Source organism: Marmota monax, unplaced genomic scaffold (genome assembly GCF_021218885.2).
Source record: "Marmota monax isolate L192 unplaced genomic scaffold, Marmota_monax_Labrador192_F-V1.1 WCK01_AAM20220418_F8-fsc00002, whole genome shotgun sequence".
NCBI classification, from domain to species: Eukaryota; Metazoa; Chordata; class Mammalia; order Rodentia; family Sciuridae; genus Marmota; species Marmota monax.
Genome location: NW_026693571.1, coordinates 32268733 through 32287423, shown reverse-complemented (window position 1 = coordinate 32287423; position 18691 = coordinate 32268733). Strand labels below are relative to the sequence as shown.

The 18691-nt window shown below is 36.9% G+C and overlaps 1 protein-coding gene across 1 annotated transcript in view; it reads right to left on the bottom strand.

Moving 5' to 3' along the window:
• Window positions 1–18691, bottom strand: part of Spmip2 (sperm microtubule inner protein 2) — a 71598-nt gene that overhangs the window by 15922 nt on the left and 36985 nt on the right. The window contains exon 3 of the mRNA XM_046459156.1: window positions 9919–9977. Coding sequence (XP_046315112.1) covers window positions 9919–9977 — 59 coding nt within the window. The remainder of the gene's footprint in view (window positions 1–9918; window positions 9978–18691) is intronic.

Genomic DNA, 18691 nt, shown 5'->3' with positions numbered 1-18691 from the left:
AACAATTTAAGTATATGTAATAATATGGATAACTAGTACAAAATGCTTATAATAAAAAATATTTCTCTTTCCTTCCTACTTACTACCTGTTCCAACATTCTCTTCACCAAAACCACCTTTAGTCCATTAGGTTCTTCTGGAATGTAACCCACTGTCTATATACAATAAGCACTGTCTGCAGCTCTCCTACCTGCCTGTTCCCATTGGAACTGATGGTTCTCTGGGCCCCAGAATTGGCTACATTCTTATGCCTTCCTTGAACAATGATTTGGAAATTCCCTTTGTCACCTTTGTAGGTACCTTCTTTCCTAGATTAGATATCTCTATTTTTTTTAGACAGGGCCTCACTAAATTGCTGAGGCTGGCTTTGAACTCACATCCTCCTGCCTCAGTCTCCCTAGCCACTGGGATTACAGATGAGCACTACTGTGCCCAGTTGGATCCCTTTCTTTTTTCTTGTTTTACCTGCTTGTCTTGCTAGAAATATCCTAGCTTCCTGAGAAAAATACTCATTTATTTTTAGTAGTACCTACATGTCTGAAAAATGCCTCTTTTTCTGTCTTCCCACTTGCTCCTTGGTTGAGTCTGGAATTCTAGGTTGAAAGTTATTTTCTATCCATTATGGAAGTCATTGCCCAGTGTCTTGTAAAGGCCAGTCTTGCTGATGATGTGATATGTGATACCATGTGTCCCTTGTGGACATCCTACTTTTCCTCTGGAAGATTTGTCTCTTTATCCCTGTATCATGAAGTTTTTCAATGAAATGCCTCAATATGGTGTTTTGAGTTTTAGTGTTTGTTTCTTTGTTTTTCATTCACATTAGGTAGAAGATTTCAATCTGGAATTCATGTCATTTCCTTCTGAGAAAGTTTCTTGAAAGATTGATTTCCTTATTTCTGTCTTCTCTGATCTCTTTCCAGTTCTTTTATTAGTCAGATATTAGAAATTTTCGTTGATCTCCATTTCCATATTTTTTTCCTTACTTCATTCTCAATTTTTTTTTTTTTGGATTTTTTGTTCTATTGGGGGACCAACTCAATAGGTGGTGTGAACTCTCTATACCATATTTAGTCTTTATATAACTGATAGTTTTCACCCAACAAATGAATTTTAACAGAGGCACTTACTACATTATTTCAATGTGCCGTACTTATTTAACTAAAAGGTAATATTTATTAATAGTGGCCTGTTTTGATCAAGATAGCTTCAGTTTAGTCTGTTGTCCTGGAGACCCATTTGATTTGCTGCTTCTTTCACTTTCACAAGTATTTAATTAGGAGTGGTAAATTATTATACTATTTATTGAGCACATAGTATGTACCATGCATTGTTCTAAGTATTGTATATATAACACACAATCTATAGAATAACCCTGAGGAATAGATTCTATTATTATAATTTTGTGGATTAGGAAACTGGGACCTAGTTTAAATAACTTGTCCAAAGTTTCAGCACTAACAGGTGGTGAAGCTAGAATCTGAACTCACAAAATCTGTCTTTATAATCCCCTACTTGGGGGATATTAGGTTATTTCTAATTTTATATTACTATTAACATACAGTTGGCCTTCTGTTAGCTAAACTCTGTGCATCTTCTTTATTATTTCCTTGGGAAAGATAAATTCCTAGTGCAATGAGCTTTCTTGATTCTCAATTCAGGGCTCCCTCACTGGGCTACACTGCATGCCTCTTGCTCATGGGTGCTCACTAATGAGTCCTCTGATTAGGAAAGGACACCCCACAGAGAGAAGACAGGGGAGTCAACACTGAGAACACCGCGACTTGCTGACTCTCAAGTAAATGAAACGTCAGGGGCGGCTGTGTTGCTTCTCTTCTATTCACGGCTGCCATGCACGTTGGTGGCCCTTACTTATAACTGCAGCCATCTTGACAAACCCCCACTCCAACCTCCACCTAGTGACAATGACTGTGCACAGGAATTGGAGATGTTTCTTAAGACATTATTCCAAGACAGATCTATAAATAAGTGGCAAACCTCAGAAGTCCTCAGTTTAAGGAGGCAACTTGGTAACAATATGACATCAGAGGCACGTTATTATTCCTTTCTAGAACCACGTTTGCTGTGGATAATTCTGTTGATTTTATCATCTCAGCAAGTCTTTCGTTTGCATGTGTAAAAAGAAGGCAGTTAGACATTTTCCTAAAATGTTCCTTTCAAATTCAGATTAAGTTTGACTTGTCTCAGGAAGTCCTCATTCACTTCTCAACTGAACTCTTACCAATTTGTGCTGTTTATAAGAACTGGGATTTGACTTTTATACCCAATTGTGCAAGTAACACCTTGTGTCGAGTGCCTTGTAGATGCCAAGCACTGGATTAAATGAAAGGGAAAGAAAGAAAACAAAATATTTTCATGCCTCACAGTCCCATGGGGCAGATCAACTTGCAACGGAGTTGCGTTGTAGTCTTAAAAATGGAGTTAGAAGGGCAGACCCATAGGAACTTAAAAGATTCACAAAGGAGAGAGTATGTGTTTTGAAGCACAAATATAGACTTCCAGAGAACTAGAGATGTTTCCTACTGTGTGCTGCTATGGCATACAGCTTCCCATTCAACCTTAACCTATTGGATTAAACTGCCATTATCATATCCTAATTTATTTTTCCTGTCTATTATGAGTTTCTTGATGACAAGTACCATCTTATTATTCATCTTTATTTCCCAAAGGCTTTGCTTGATATCTGCTACATAGTATGTGCTTAATAGCTAACCACTGATGAAAAACAAGTACTGAATTCCTGATCTTATCAACAAATCAAAGACACATGTGGAGGGGGTTGTTTTGTGAGGAAGTTTAAGCTATTCCAGGTAGGGAAAAAAAGCATATGCAAAAAAAAAAAAATAAATAAATGCCTACAGAGAACAATGCTAGACCTGCAGAGTTTATGTCAGACCCATGGGACATGGTATGGTGAAGGGCGGGGCAGCAAGTTCCCATGTGCGAGCTCCTCTTGCTTGGAGTGCTTTCCTCAAGTAGGTGACTAACTGAAATACATCAGGAGTGGATGAAAGTCCAGAGTGCCCAGTGATTTCATTACCTTCAATAGTTTTTTTTTTTTTTTTTTTTTTTTTTTTAATGGATTCTCACTATAGGTGTGCTGTGAAGGAATTGGGATAAGATTTATCACTGACTATTTCTAAAAGTACTTTCTGTCTAAGTTCTTCATTCCAACTTGTAAAAATGGCAGGGAAACCCAGAATCTATTTGCTTTGTATGGCAGGAAAACACATTGTCTCTAATATGTGGGCAGTTTGGGATTGTTGGTTTGATATTTTAACTTTAAAGGTTAGACGTATATCTCTGAGGTAAAGAAAATCAATGCACTATAGAAGAAAAGTAAAATTTACCAAGCAGTCATTTCTACTCACTTTTTGTTTGAAAAGGACAAAACTTGAAAAGATTTTATGGAATTAATAAGAAGAACTACAGCAACATTGTCTCCTTCCAAACTTGTCTACTTTTAACTCAATGTAACTTTAGAGAAACACACTATCTTTGAGATGAAGCTCATGCTCAGCTATTTAAGAACACAATACTTTTAATCACCAAAATGAGAAGTTATATTCTAGCTAGCTAAAGAAGTTTTTATCCCTGGAAGTAATAATTTTTCTAGAGTTCAATGACTCAGACCTTGCTATATTTGGATCTTGAAGACCCTTGTGTTAAAGATTTGGTCTCTAACCCATGGTGCTATTGGGAGTTGACAGAACCTAAATTTAAGAGGTAGGGACTAGTGGGAGAAAGATCATTTGGAGTATGCTCTTGCAGGGGATATTGGGACCCCAGACTCTTTCTGTCTCTTTCTTTGCTTTCTAGCTACCAGAAGATGAACAGGCCTCCTCTTCTTCACTTTCCAGTCCTGGTGTTCTGTACTGCCACAGGCCCAAGCAACAAGGCCAAATTATCATAGACTGAAACTTCTGAAATCTTTCTTCCTTTTAAGTGTATTGTCTCAGGTATTTTGTCACAGATATAGAAAGCTAACTAACACAACCTCTCCTATGAAAAAATTTTATAAAAATGTTCTCTCTCATATCAGAAAATAAGAGAAAGAAAAGTATTCCTGAAGTCAGCCTTTCCGATTATTTGTTAAAAGCCTACAGGGTAGGGTGGGTCTTTTGATGATGGTGTATAGCTCCCAGAAAATCCCATAACTCTTAAATTCATTGTTTGCCAGTACATTCTCTTGTGATCTCCCTTAATTGGACTGGGAACTGTTCCTGTATTTTCTATTTATGGTTTTTATCCTTCTTGTTGAAATTAGAAATACTGAATGTATATGTTGGAAAATTTCCAATTGCAAACAGAATATGAAAATGAGTAAATCATCTGGTCACATATCTAGTGAAACTTGAGATATTTAAAACAGAGTATGTTTACTTTAATTCAGAAGAAAAAAAAAAGTTACCCCACACTCAGTTACTATAATCATTCTCCATTGGTGTATACTGTACTAAAATCCTCATCTTGAGTAACTTGAGAGTAAGGATCCTGCTTAAAAATTGAAAATTCTGAGCATCTGGCACACACCAGGCCATTGCTTCATATTTGCTGAAGTATATCTTTATTGGTCTTTAAAATGCAATAAATTGTGTAACACACCATTGATTTAATACAGCTTTGTATAAGAAGGGGAAAAAAGAAGTACTATATTTATAAACAACTATTATGAAATTCATCCTGACTTCAATTAAGTTAAAATTTTAAAAGTATGCCTTAGAATGGAGGAAATCCTGTAATTTTCTTCTATTGAATTTCTCATCTTGAAAACAGATTGGACTCTTGCCTCCATTATGTCAATAGATGAACATTATTTAGCACTGTTGATGTTGACTCAAATTGTCCTAATCTTCCTATATTGTTTTTCTGAGGACACTGATCACATTCAAGTATTTATCTGCTATTGTTTTCCTTGATTTCTCTTAAATACACCTCTTAAAAACTGTGTAAGCCTCCCTGTAAGCCCAGCAGCTCGGGAGGCTGAGGCAGGAGGATCACGAGTTCAAAGCCAGACTCAGCAACTTAGCGCGAGACCCTGTCTCTAAATAAAAATACAAAAAAGGGCCTGGTACCAAAAAAACAAACAAATAAAAACCCCTCACTCTTCACTGGCTCTTACACCCTCTGTTGTCTCAAGGGACCTACTTCTAAGCTCCTTTTCCTCTCTCAATGTTTCCCATTTATCTTATGCACAATTGAGCACCACCAAGGCTCAGTTCCTCAACCCCAAGGCTCAGTCCCCTTCTTTTTTCAGTCTTAACTAGGGGTTCTCAGTTCTGGATGCACATCCCATTTGCTTAGAGAGCTCTGCTAAAAATGTCCAAGGCTAGATCCCAACCGAGATCAATGCAATTAATCACCTTCGACTGAAATATTAGCCAAGCGATCCTTGGTCGTGTGCCACCTCTGAAATTCAATTTCTTTACCTGAAACACCAAAATAATGTTAAATCTGCTTCATTGGATTGCTGTCCACATACAGGCTTATTCCCCATCATTATGATAAACATTGTCTCCTCCTTTCTTCATTTATTTAAGCCTATCTTTCTTTAAAAGCTCAACTCAAATCCTCTCCCTTCCCCCTTTGAAAGCTCATTGAAAACTCAAGACACACCTGTGTAAATCAAAGAGTTTCTACAATTGCCTCTGTCACCATTCTCCATAAGCACTCCAACAGTCCAGAGTGATCTTAACAAAAACAAACAACAAAAAAAATGGACCACATTGCTTCCTATTTTAAGCCTTCCAGTGAATTCTTTTTCCTTTCAGAGTAAAACCCAAATTCTCTAAACTGGTCCACAAAGTTCTGCAAAATCTGACTTTATCTCACCACCCACCCTGTTGCTTTCCGTAGACCAGCAGCCCAGGGCCTAATCTGATGTCCCATTTTCCCACCTCAGGGCTTGGCTCACATCCTTCCCACTGCCACAAGTGATCTACACACACACACACACACACACACACACAGTGTGATTCATTGTTATATCTTCACATCTGCACCTAACATAATTTGGCCATTTTCACTCTCAATATTTCCCTTTTCTTTCCTCTGTTCCCCCACCACCAATCTTCTTCTACTTTGCTGGTCTCTCTTCTATTTTTATAGATCCCTTCCGCCATCAGCTTCCACACATGAAATAAAACATATGACCCTTGACTTTCCAAGATTGAATTGTTTTACTTAGCATGATGTTCTCCAGTCCTATCCACTGTCCTACAAATGACGTAGGCTGAGTAGAACCCCTTTCTTCTTTATAGCTGAGTAGAACCCCATTGTGTATAAATACCACATTTTCTTTATCCACCCATCTTTTGACAGACACTGAGGCTGGTTCCATAACTTGACTATAGTGGATTGAACTGCTATTTTCATGGGTATGCATGTTTTGCATACCATGTTGACTCTAATTGTTTTGGATAAATATTGAGGAGTGGTATACCTGGGTCATATGGTGGGTCCATACCTAGTCTTCTGAGGTACTCCATACTGATTTCCATAGACAATGCCACCAACAGTGTGTAAGCATTCTTTTTAAGGAGTGGATCTTACATTCACCTTTTCAATATCACCTTGATAACAGGCCAAATTCATAATTTACATAAACTAACGTATAAGAGGAGATAAGCCATAACAAGATAAGCATACTGGAAAGTCTGCTTGGGTTAAGTAAAGCATAGCTTAATCCAAAGCAAATACCAGTTCACTTCCTCAGAGAACACTTCTCCAATCCTCAGCCAAGGTTGGTTCACCAGGAAAATCTCTTTACATCCAATAAATACTTTTTGTACTGAACTGTTTTATCCTGAACTGGATGAACTGGGGTAGACTATTAACCTTTTCTTAATCTATCTCTGTACTATTGAATTTGTTGCCACAAGCAAAAATTATAGTTATAATTTAAAAAATTAAAAAGCACCCTCAGTCCCTGGCTACACACACACACACACACAAAGTTATTAAGAACATATATACATATATATTTTTAGAAGCTGCAAGTTGATTTAATGTGTCTCCCCTCCCCTAGAATACAAGTTCCAAGAAGGGTGTGTGCTGAACCTGGCTTGTTCAACATTGTGACTATAGATTCTAGCAGTGTTTTCAACAAAGGCGGTGCTGAATTAACTGAGTAAATGCTGCTGACTGAGAACTGAGCATGAACACTGGCTGGGAGGACAAACACTGTCCTGGCCTCAATCCAACTGAGAGAACACAAGGGGTGGGGCACACCTGAGCCTACAGAGCTAGCGACCTATTCAAAAGTGTCTTGCCAGCCCAGAATGGGCAGAAAGCCTTCCAAAGGCACGGGTGTTTAGAGTCTCAAGAGAAAAGCAGTGTCTGACTTCTTAGAAATAGGATACCTACCAGAGTCTGGGGTGGGAGTGTTAACATTTTTTTTAATTAAGTTTTTCTAGCTATAGCTTATTGTCCTCATTATTAATTTGGAATTTGCTATAGTTTGGGTAAGTGTCCCATAAAGGCCCTCAAGTTAAAGCTGTGGTCCTCAGCCCGGGATGCCTTTCAGAGGTAGAGCACAGGCGTGGGGTGCAGCTCAGGGATAGAGTGCAGGCTTAGCATGGGCAAGACTCTGGGTTTGATCCCTAGTACCAAAAACAAAAAAGATGGAGCCTAGTGGGATGTCTCTGGTCATCAGGGGCATGGACTGAAGAGGGTTTCGGACCCAGTCCCTTCTTCCTTTTTTCACATCCTGGCCATGAGGTACATGACTTTATTCTACCACATACTCCCCGCCATGATGCACAGGACCAACTGATCATGTTCTGGAGCCTCTAGAACTATGAACCAAGATAAGCTGATAATCTCAGGTATTTGTGATAGTAATAGAAAGCTAACACACTATTCAACATACAAATTGATTTTGCTGTTTTTCTTCTTTTACTTAAATCCAATTTCCCAACTTAAATCTATAGTTCCCTGAGTACAAGTACTTTTTCATAAGCATTTTTTATCCTCATGAGCTGGTATAATTCACAGCATAGTCCCAGAAATGAGTATTCACCAATATTCTTTTTTTTAAAAGAGAGAGAGAGAGAGATTTTTTAAATATTTATTTTTTAGTTTTCGGCAGACACACATCTTTGTTTGTATGCGGTGCTGAGGATCGAACTCGGGCTGCACGCATGCCAGGAGAGCGCGCTACCGCTTGAGCCACATCCCCAGCCCACACCAATATTCTTTTATCCAGAGAAAATATTCAAAGCTTCAATGTTTCTCAAATACTTCCCGACCAATTTTTTAATATTTAAATAAATGTATCAAATTTTCACACTTTTATCACCAACACTTGTTATAATTTCCTTGATTTCTAGTGATTTTTAATGCTTTTCTTTGCTTGAAAATATTTGATAGGGTATTTTCAGTAGATACCAACAATCTCATTTAAACAAAGTAGAATATTTTAGTGAGAACGTGCTTTTCATACAATAAAGTTTAACTATTCTATTTAGCTTTATATTTGGAATATGCTTAACAAGTTACATGAATTGCCCAGTGGAACCTCTTATTATTCTGGAATTAGTACCTGATAGGCTGTTTGTTCATTTTGTTTTTGTGGTACTGGGGGTTGAACTCAGGGTCTATTTACCATTGAGCTACCTCTCCAGTCCTTTTTTTGCTGGGGCCGGGGGAATGCTAGAGATTGAACCCAGGGGCCCTTAACCATTGAGCTACATCTTCAACCATTTATTATATTTTATAGAGACAGGGTCTCGCTAAGTTGCTTAGGGCCTCACTCAGTTGCTTAGGGCCTCACTAAGTTGCTAAGGCTGGGTTTAAACTTGCGATTCTCCTGCCTCAGCCTCCTAAGTCACTGGGATTCCAGCCCTTTTTATTTTTTGTTTTGAAACAGAATCTCACTAAATTTCTGAGGTCAGCCTTGAACTCACTATGTTCCTGCCTCAGCCTTCTTAGTGGTTGGTCTTAACAGGAGTATCTACCCTGCCTGACTTGTAATAGGCTATTGACGTGAAATTTGAAGTCTTGTCTTTATTCTGTGCAGTTTATGTTGTTGGAGTACAGCAGAAAGGGACTAAAGTACAATAATTTTGCACATGCTAAATAACTGAACTGTATCCTTCAAAATTTAAAAATGAGGTAAAGTAGACCCCGGAAACCTTTACCTCCTCAAACCTATAATAATAGTGACAATATTCAATCTGCAGTCTAGTAAGAGCAATGCTGATTGATCCCTCTTAGAATCTGAATTTTATGTTCCATCTAATTGACAAGCCCAGCTTTTTGCTCTTTTCCCGTTAATTTACCATGCCTTGAGCTGGACATGTTTTATTTTGGTTCGACATTACCTTAAGACAGCATGAATTCAAGTCTTCATGTGACTTCAATAGGATTATGTTTATTAACCAAGGTTACCTTCTATTATGGTTTCTAGGCCAACAGCATGAAATGAATTTTTTAACCAAAAAAGTTAATAGTTTCCCCATTATAAGCTGCAGCTAACCTGGTCATTGAGTTGCTGTTCTTAAGAGCTGCAGGTTTGCGTATCTTTATTGTATTCTGACAGTTTCTTTTTCGAATGCTTGCTTTACTCCTTCCTTCCCTTAATTAAACCTGGTGATAGTGAAAGTTTATCTTATCTAGTAGGAATAAAGCTTATAATCTTAACCCTCTAATCTATGTGAAATAAAAAGAAATAAAGTGGCAGTATATTTTCAGAAGTTGAAAAAAAAACTGCTACTAATTTAGGAAGGAAACTCATTAATTTAAAACAGATTTGGAGGGCTAGAGATGTAGCTCAGTATTACCTAGCATGCATGAGGTCCTGAGTTCAATCCCTAGCACCAACCCCCCCAAAAAATACACACACACATATGTATATATATATTTATAAATATATACATTTAGAGAGAGAGAGATACTTACCATGGGTTTTGATATCTATGGTTTACTTTATTAATAGCTTCAAGTGTTAGTTCTCCACGCTGTAAAAGGAAGAAAACAAATGTACCATCAGTCCAAGGTACCAACATAAGAAGTATAAGAAGTAAAATAAATATGATCCAATGTGATTTAATTTCCCTATCTGTGAAAGGAGGGTGTTGCAGACAAGGAGGGTCAAGTCCCTGGCTTTCAAGCTCCTTGATATCTTTATAACTCCATGAACAAGCAGGCATTCTAAACTACTATTCGTCATTTAGACCATAACAGTCTAGCATTCTTCTCTTTACCTTCTTGCCCTAGAATTTAAAAATGTGGTGGCAATAAAATAAGAAAGTGCTGGATCTTAGACACCTTTGGTCAGGGGTAGATCTGGAAACACCCTTCAGAAAGCATATAATAGAGTACTGACAGAATATTTGGGAACTTGGTACCACTTTCCACATTAAAAAATATTTCCCATATTCTCCCATGTGTACTGAAATGATCTTTCATTACTGAATGAATGACTTCTATGGACCAGCTCCTCCTCCCCAGGATCCATCCAGTGGATGGCATATCTTGGAAATAAATATGGGAAATAAGGGTGTCAGATTTATGTTGAAAAGGGTATGAGTCTATACTCATTTCTCAGTTTTCCATAAAGGGGCTGGGAAACTATGATAAAAATTATCAAAGAGTAATTCACTTCAGTTTTAGATTGCATCTTTATTTACATTGATATAAGATGCCAGATTTGTAACATCCCCAAAAGTAGCAAGTCAGATTATGAAAATGTTATCATCAAAGGAAGGACCGGCTACTAGTTTTCGTTTGTTTTTCTCTTCCCTTTTATTTCTTCCTTTTCCCTTAAGCTTTGGTTTAGAAAGATTTTGCTTATTGACTGCAGAGGCACTTAACCACCGAGCCACATCCCCAGTCCTTCTTACGTTTTATTTAGAGACAGGGTTTCACTGAGTTGCTCAGGGTCTCACTAAATTGCTGAGGCTGACTTTGAATTCATGATCTTCCTGCCTCAGCCTCCTGTGCTACTGGGATTATAGGTGTGCACCACAGTGCCCAGTTGAATTGTTTCTTTATGTTACCTTCTCCAGGTTAAAGACCTGAAACTTGATCTCTAGAATGTCCACACAGAAAAGGAACAAGATTTGAATGCAGGGTTGCCCCCACTGCTCCATAGAAAATGTGAAAGTAACAATCTGCATATAATGGAAAGATCATGGTGTAACTTTGTTTCTTCAATCAATTCTTGACAGGATTCCCTGAAAATGGACCATATCCATTAACTTCTACATAATTTAATTATCAGCATCGCAAAAAATCTCCAGGACTTGGAAAACTTTTGATCTTGAACTATTTATGCCCCCCACCATTTTTTTCCATACTGAGGATTGACCCCAGGGGTGCTTTCCTCCTGAGCTACAGCCCCACCCTTTTTATTTTTTGAGCCGGTCTTGCTAAGTTGTAGAGGCTGGTCCTGAACTTGCAATCCTCCTGCCCAGCCTCCCTAGTTGCTGGGATTACAGGCCACGTCCACCACACCCAGCATACTTCCAGTTTTTTCATAACCCAAAAGTGCATCTTCTTAGAAAAGAGCTTTCTTAGAAACAAAATAAAACATCTTTTTTTCCCCCATCTTTCCTATAGATATCAGTAGATAATTTCAGAAAAGTTAGATGATCTAAAATAACCTGCCCTTTTTCTATCTTGATTTATTTAGACAGACATGCTCACTGTGATGTGAAACCTAATGAAATTCAGAATCAAATAAATCAAAAAAAATTTTTTTTACTGCTTAGCAATTTATAAGAATAGGAAAAGACTGATTTAAAAACTAATTCAGAGGAAAGGTGGGGGATCCAGGGATCTAATGAAAATCAAAGGGAAATCAGTAGAGGAAAGAGATATGAGGATAGAAGAAGAAGGAGGAGAGAAATGCTGGGGAGTGATATTGGCCAAATTATAGTATACTGTGTGTATTCATAAATAAGTAACAATAAATCCCATTATTATATATAACTATAAGGCACCAATTAAAAATGTGGAAAGAAAAATAAATAAATAAATATTGAGAAAAATAAAAAGGCTAATTCAGTGACTATTATCAAAAACAAAAAATAACAAAGGCTGGTGAAGATATGAGGAAAAGAGACATTTACACTGTTGGTGGGAGTGTGAACTAGTAATAGCCACTATGGAGAACAGTATGGAGGTTCCTCAATAAATAAAAATAGAACTACCATAAGATCCAGCAATCCCACTCCTTGGTATAAAGGAAATGAAGTCTGCAAACAAAAGAGATACCTGTACCTTCATGGTCATTGCAGCACTGGTTCCAATGGTCAGGTTATGGAATCAGCCTAGGTGCCCATCAACAGATAAATGGATAAACAAAATGCCATATACATGCACTGGAGTATTATTAGCAATAAAGAAGGACAAAATCATGTGATTTGCAGGAAAATGGATGGAACTAGAAGTCATCATGTGACATGAAATAAGCCAGACACAGAAAGAAAAGTATCAAATATTCTCTCTCATACATGGAAACCAGGAAATAATGCCCTGAAAGTAGACAAGGGACTATTAGGGAAGCGGAAGTGGGGAGGGAGATGGGAGGGGAAAAGGAAGAGGGAAGTGGATATGATCAAAGGATAATATATGGATGTATGGAAATATCACTTTGAAATATTAATTTGTACAATGACTATGTATTAGTAATTATAATAAAGAATAAAATAAAAAATGAATTCAGGCCTGGGAATATAGTTCAGTGGTAGAGCACTTGCCTAGCACGTGTGAGGCCCTGGGTTGAATCCCCAACACTAAAAAAACAAATATATAAAAATTCAAAAATAACAGTGTCTTGGGAGGCTGGAGGCAGGAGGGTCATGAATTCAAAGCCAGTCTCAGCAATTTAGTAAGGCCCTAAGCAACTTAGTGAGACCCTGTCTCAAAATAAAAAATAAAAGGAACTGGGGTTGTAGCTCAATGGTAAAGCACCCCTGGGTTCATTCCAGTACCAATAAAGAAATTAATTAAAAATAAAATTATAGGGCTGGGGCTGTGGCTCAGCGGTAGCGTGCTTGCCTGGCATGTGTGAGGCACTGGGTACAATTCTCAGCACCACATATAAATAAATAAATTAAATAACTATCTATCAACGATTTAAAAAAATTTTTTAAATAAAATAAAATTACAACTAATTCATCTGGGGATGTAGCTCAGTGTTTTGCCTAGCATGCTCAATCCCTAGCACCACAAAAATATAATATAAATTAATAAAAATTTAACATATTCACAGAAACAGTTAACTAATTTGCAGTTAACTAATTTTAAGGAAATTAATGTAAACCTTTCATACCTGTTTTGAATATTTTCAACTAACAAAAATATTATAGCTCCAAATTGGATACTTTCTACAAAGCAATATTTAAATTAGTATAGGCATTACTAAAAGGAAAACACTACACTCAAATACTGTGAGTTAGACACAACTTCTGAAATGAGAAAAATCTGTTAAATTTGAGTTAATTAATTGCAGACATTTGAGGTGCATTTTAGTTAAATATCAAAATTGTTGCTTAAGATGTTCACTGTTAATCTCAAACCACTTGTCTAGTCCTGACATGTTTAGGAAATCTTTTGAGAATTGATCCCTGTGGAATCCTCTTGCGTTATTATCATACACCAGGATGCTTTTCTTAGTATATCCAATTTTAGCTCTCTTTACTAGAAAGAACCCTTTTTCCATCTCTATAACCCTGGGTCTTTCTCACCAATACGATGAATACAGTGGCTGTGCATTTGGAGAATTTGTAGACACTAGGGTTTTCTTCTCTAGCCTCCTCCTTGGTAACATAGAACTCTCAGTACCAAACATTTGAGTGGAAAAATCCCCCTAAGGCTACCTTTTCTTATGCTAATGTATTTTTCTCCAATTGCCTCAATTTGCAAAATATTACAGTTAACCCCTTAGGTGTCTTTCTTCCCACAGCCTGTGAGAAGTGTTTCCTGTTGAAGCTGCATCAGCAAGTTGCATAATATTACCTCTTCAAGACTGGATCTGTCAGGAGGGAGAAAGGGGCATAAAGGCCTTTATATGAATGGAGCATTTGAAGTATTTGTTTTATATTCAGAGCATGGGTAGAAACAAAAGAATTCTTTTTGGAAAATCAGTATTTAAGGTATAACCTCTGTGATGCATTTTTCTTATTAAAAAGTTAAAAAAAAAAGAAAGAAAGAAAGAAAAGGGGAAAAAAGAACAATATAGAGACCATATTTCATTTTATACCACATTATAGGTGGGCTTGAATTGCAACAGGAATGATACCCTGGTCCTCCTCCTCCTCTTCTTCTTTTCTTTCTTTCTGTTTTTTTAAAAATATAACTGCAGAGTTTTTAAATAATTTAAACTAATTGATCAATTTCCAGCAAATAAGGTAAAAATTTTCATGGGTTTGTTGACTATGGTCCTGGTGTTTCTGTTTTCTGTGGGGTATTCAAATAAGGAGCAACATATTTCATCATGTTTCTAGGGTCCTTATAATGCTGTAATTCAAAATTCTGTGCAGGTAAGAAAACCTCAAACCACAGGTATCACCCTGATTTCCACTTTGAGAGACCTCAGCAGACAAACCAGTCATGCCAGCTCTGAACTGCTGACTTAAATAAAGAACTCTGAGAAAATAGGTGTTGCTTCAAATTGCTTAATTTGTAATACAGCAATTGAAAACCAATATAATCTCCATTTTATAGATGGGAAAACTGAGGAGTTCTCAAAAAAAAAAAAAACAATAACAACCAATAGTCAGACTAGCATGTGAAAGAGGTAAATAAAAAGTTTTGCAACTGACCACTTTAGCTTGTAAGCCACATACAGCAATAGATTTACCTGGAAAATTAATGCTAATTATCTAATTGATTCTTGAAGAAAATGCAAATTTCTGTTATGTTCTCCCAGTACTCTTTCAGGGAGACATACATTTTCCTCAGTGTTTCTATGATTCGTGATACACTGAGATTTTCTTTCAGTGAAAGACCAGAATTTATTCTGTTGAATGTATTTTGTTGGGAATTGCTATGATTTGTGATGGGTAATGAATCTTTCTGATAGTTCTTGAGCCATATTGGCTCATTATTTCTTCCAGGGTCTGAAATTTGAGCAAATTCCACTATTCAAGCTACAGGAAAGCAACACCAGAGCTTCCCAAATCTCTGAGCACTCTTTGCACAGTTTCTGAAATACAATCAAGCGCCTATTTTGCATTTGTACTCACCCTTGGAGGTTTCTAATGCATTTACCACTGTTGTTAATTGGAAGGTTAAAAAGTGAGCTTCCCCCAAGTTAATTGCCCAATTAGCTCTACCACTAGGGGTGGTAGTTCAGGCATTTAAATGCTAACAGAATGTATAAATTTCAGTGAAAAAAAAAAAGGTAAATAATTTTTGAATGATTTTATTGAATAACCTGGGAGTAGAATAATTGCTAATTTAATACACACTTAAAATGTCATTTCTATCTACAATTTGGTCTCTCAACAAAGTCACTGCATGAGAATAATGGCAATTCTGAGTCTACATCTCTCAACATTTCTGGGTAATCACCTAACCCATGTGATGCACTAGGAGGTGGTAGACAGGCGTGAGTAGTACTAATATTATCAGTATAAAGTCAAATACAACAAATTTCAGAGCCAAGTTGCTCAAAGCTGGTTGGAACCGAATAGCATAATTGCTGACAATAGTCACACTAAGAACTTCTGCAACAACACAAAGAAATTTTCACAGTAGACTCTTATAGCACATAATTTCAGTGTAATTTTTTTTGTGCCCAAACACAGAGAGGGGACCACATAGCAGGGGTCCCCATATAAATGAATTATTTCTAATTTTCTCAATTAAGATTCCTTGATTTCCTAGATTCATTCCTGGGCAAAGAATAGATAGCTCCAGATTTCTGGTCTCATTTGCTCTGCATTCTATGCATTTTTGTCAGCATAGTGGAGTTACCCTGGGGATGTTGGGTGTGAATAGAGGAAAACCATCATTGTCAGTTTATGATGATTTAAGGATTTCCCCGGTGACCTTAAAAAGACAGGATCAATGGTAGATTTAGAAAACAGATGTCCTGTTTTTTTTTTTTTTTAATACACCTGTGCTTAGATCATGCACAAATTTCAGAATTCTTTGACAACACACCTGAAAGAGCAGTGAAGTCATATCACGATTTTACTAGAATCCATTTTAAGTGAATCCTTTTTTAATTTTCTGTGTCCCCATCATTACTGAATAATATTTATTGAAAATATACAACATATGCTTAATTATTAACTTTGAGAAATTAACATTAAGAAGTTTTTTTTTTTAAGAAAAAGGTGATTACATTTAGATTTATACTCAAGACATTTAGATATATACTTGAGACATGTCAGGCTCTAGAAAAGTTGGTAACCACCAGGAGGTATTTTTAGTTTTCCTTAATTAAAGGATAAAACCACCAGGAGGTTTCAAATAGCACTTGGTACCTTTTTCTTGTTTCTGCTCACATATCCACATCTTAACAAAAGATGGGAAAATCAGAATGTGTTTCTTTTCCAATTTACCAATAATTGCCTATTAGTCATCTCAATAGAGAAAGTATTATGTTTAATTGAGAGGCCAGGTCATTTAGGGTTGAAATGCCCAGTAGAAAGTGCCTGGCTCATTCGAATTCACTATTCCTCATGGAATTGCCCCAAACACAGTGCAGAGAGTGCAGATCAGAGACTATGTTGTGAGCTACTGAAGGCACTATTCTTTTAAAACTATTAATCAAATTTTATTTTTACTTTTTAAAATTTTGTTTTTGATGGGCTGGGGTTGTGGCTTAAGAAGTAGCATGCTCGCCTGGCATGCGTGGAGCACTGGGTTTGATCCTCAGCACCACATAAAAATAAAAAAATAAAGATGTTGTGTCCACTGAAAACTAAAAACTAAAAAATATATATGTTAAAAAAAATTGTCTCTCTTTCTCTCTCTCTCTCTCTCTCCCTCTCTCCCTCTCTCTCTCTTAAAATTTTTTTTTTGTTTTTGAATTTGTACATAAAATATTGCACATATTAGAGGCTGGGGTTGTGGCTCAGCAGTAGAGTGCTTGCCTCACAGGTACAAGGCCCTGGGTTCAATCCTCAGCACCACATAAAAATAAATAAATAAAATAAAGGTATAAAGAATATTGCACATATTAATGGGGTACCTGAAATGTTTCAATACCCAATTATGAAATGTTAAACTCAGATTAAACATATTTATCTCCTCTAGCATCTATCTTCTTGTTCTTTCCACCCCCCCACCCCCCCCTTTTTTTTGTGCTGGGGATTGAACTCAGGGTTTCATCACCACTGAGATACATCTGAACCCTAATTAAGACAGGGTCTTGCTAAGTTGCTGAGGCTGGCCTCCAACTTGTGATCTTTTTGCCTCCGTCTTCCAAGTCAGAGGGATTTCAGACATGCACCATAGTGCCCAGCTTATACTTCTTTAAGAAAATTTTCCAGCTCCTTTCTTCTAGTTTTTTGAAATGTGTAGCATATTATCATTATTGATAAATACCTTAGTGTGCAACAGCACACCAGAACTCCTTGCTCCTATCTGGCTGTAGCTTAGTACCCATTGATCAGCCTTGGGCCATCTCTCCCTTTCCCCATTTTCCTTGCTGCAGGTCACCACCAATCTACTCTCTACTTCTATGAGGTCAAAGTTTTGAGATTCCACATAGGAGTGGGAGCTTGTCTTTCTGTGCCTGGCTCATTTGAATTCACTTTTCCTCATGGAGTTGCCCCCAAACACAGGGCAGAGAGTGCAGATCAGCGAGACCCAGCCACCTTGCTATTTCCACGGCCTGTTAGAGAAAGGAAACATCAAACCTAAAATTTATTTTCAGGAGGTTCAGTTCCAAGTAAGATTTCATAAGGAGAAGACTTCCTTCAATTTATTTGAAGAATTTCATAGAGCCAAGCTTTATAAAATAGGCTAAAACATAACCCTGTGTAGAAGGAGGTTAATGGTATTAATATACTATTTTCAAAGAAGTAAAGGGTTTCTCCTCCTTCACAGATGGGCAGCATGTGGCACTCCCTAAGAGCTTCCTGGGGGATCATGAAATGTATTATTTTATCCAGCACTTAAGGATGAAAGGTGATAATGCAATTATTTTTATGTTAAACCACAACTGTTAGGATGCAAATAACTACAAGAAGAAAAGAGTGAGAACTAAACACATGCCTATCTGGAAAAGAACATGTCTAATTTTAGAAAAGCTATTTTCTATTTTGCTTAGATAACTTGGTTAGAATGGGGAAGCATTATTATCTTTTCAAAATCTTCTCTATTGATAACAACATCTGGAGATTAGGATTTTTAATGAGATTCAACAATGTGGCTGTTTTTATAATTGTTCTAAATGAGCCAAAGGTAAATGAAAATTTGGGGGGGTAGAAAAGAAACCCAGAAATTCTGAAATTTGTTTTTGGGTATTCTATATACTTAGCAACTCCATACTGTTAATGCTCCCTCAGTGAGACTTTACTATCATCTCTCTTGTCCCACTCCCACCTCCCTGTAAAATACTAATGGTCATATTTGATATTTTTTGAAGGGTTATAAAATACTTATTAAGTAAAAAATTCAAAAATAGCTATCACCAAGCTATTTGACCATCAAATATGAGTGGTACAATTTGTTTTAATATTGTAAATGAAGTATACTGTGTGCAAAC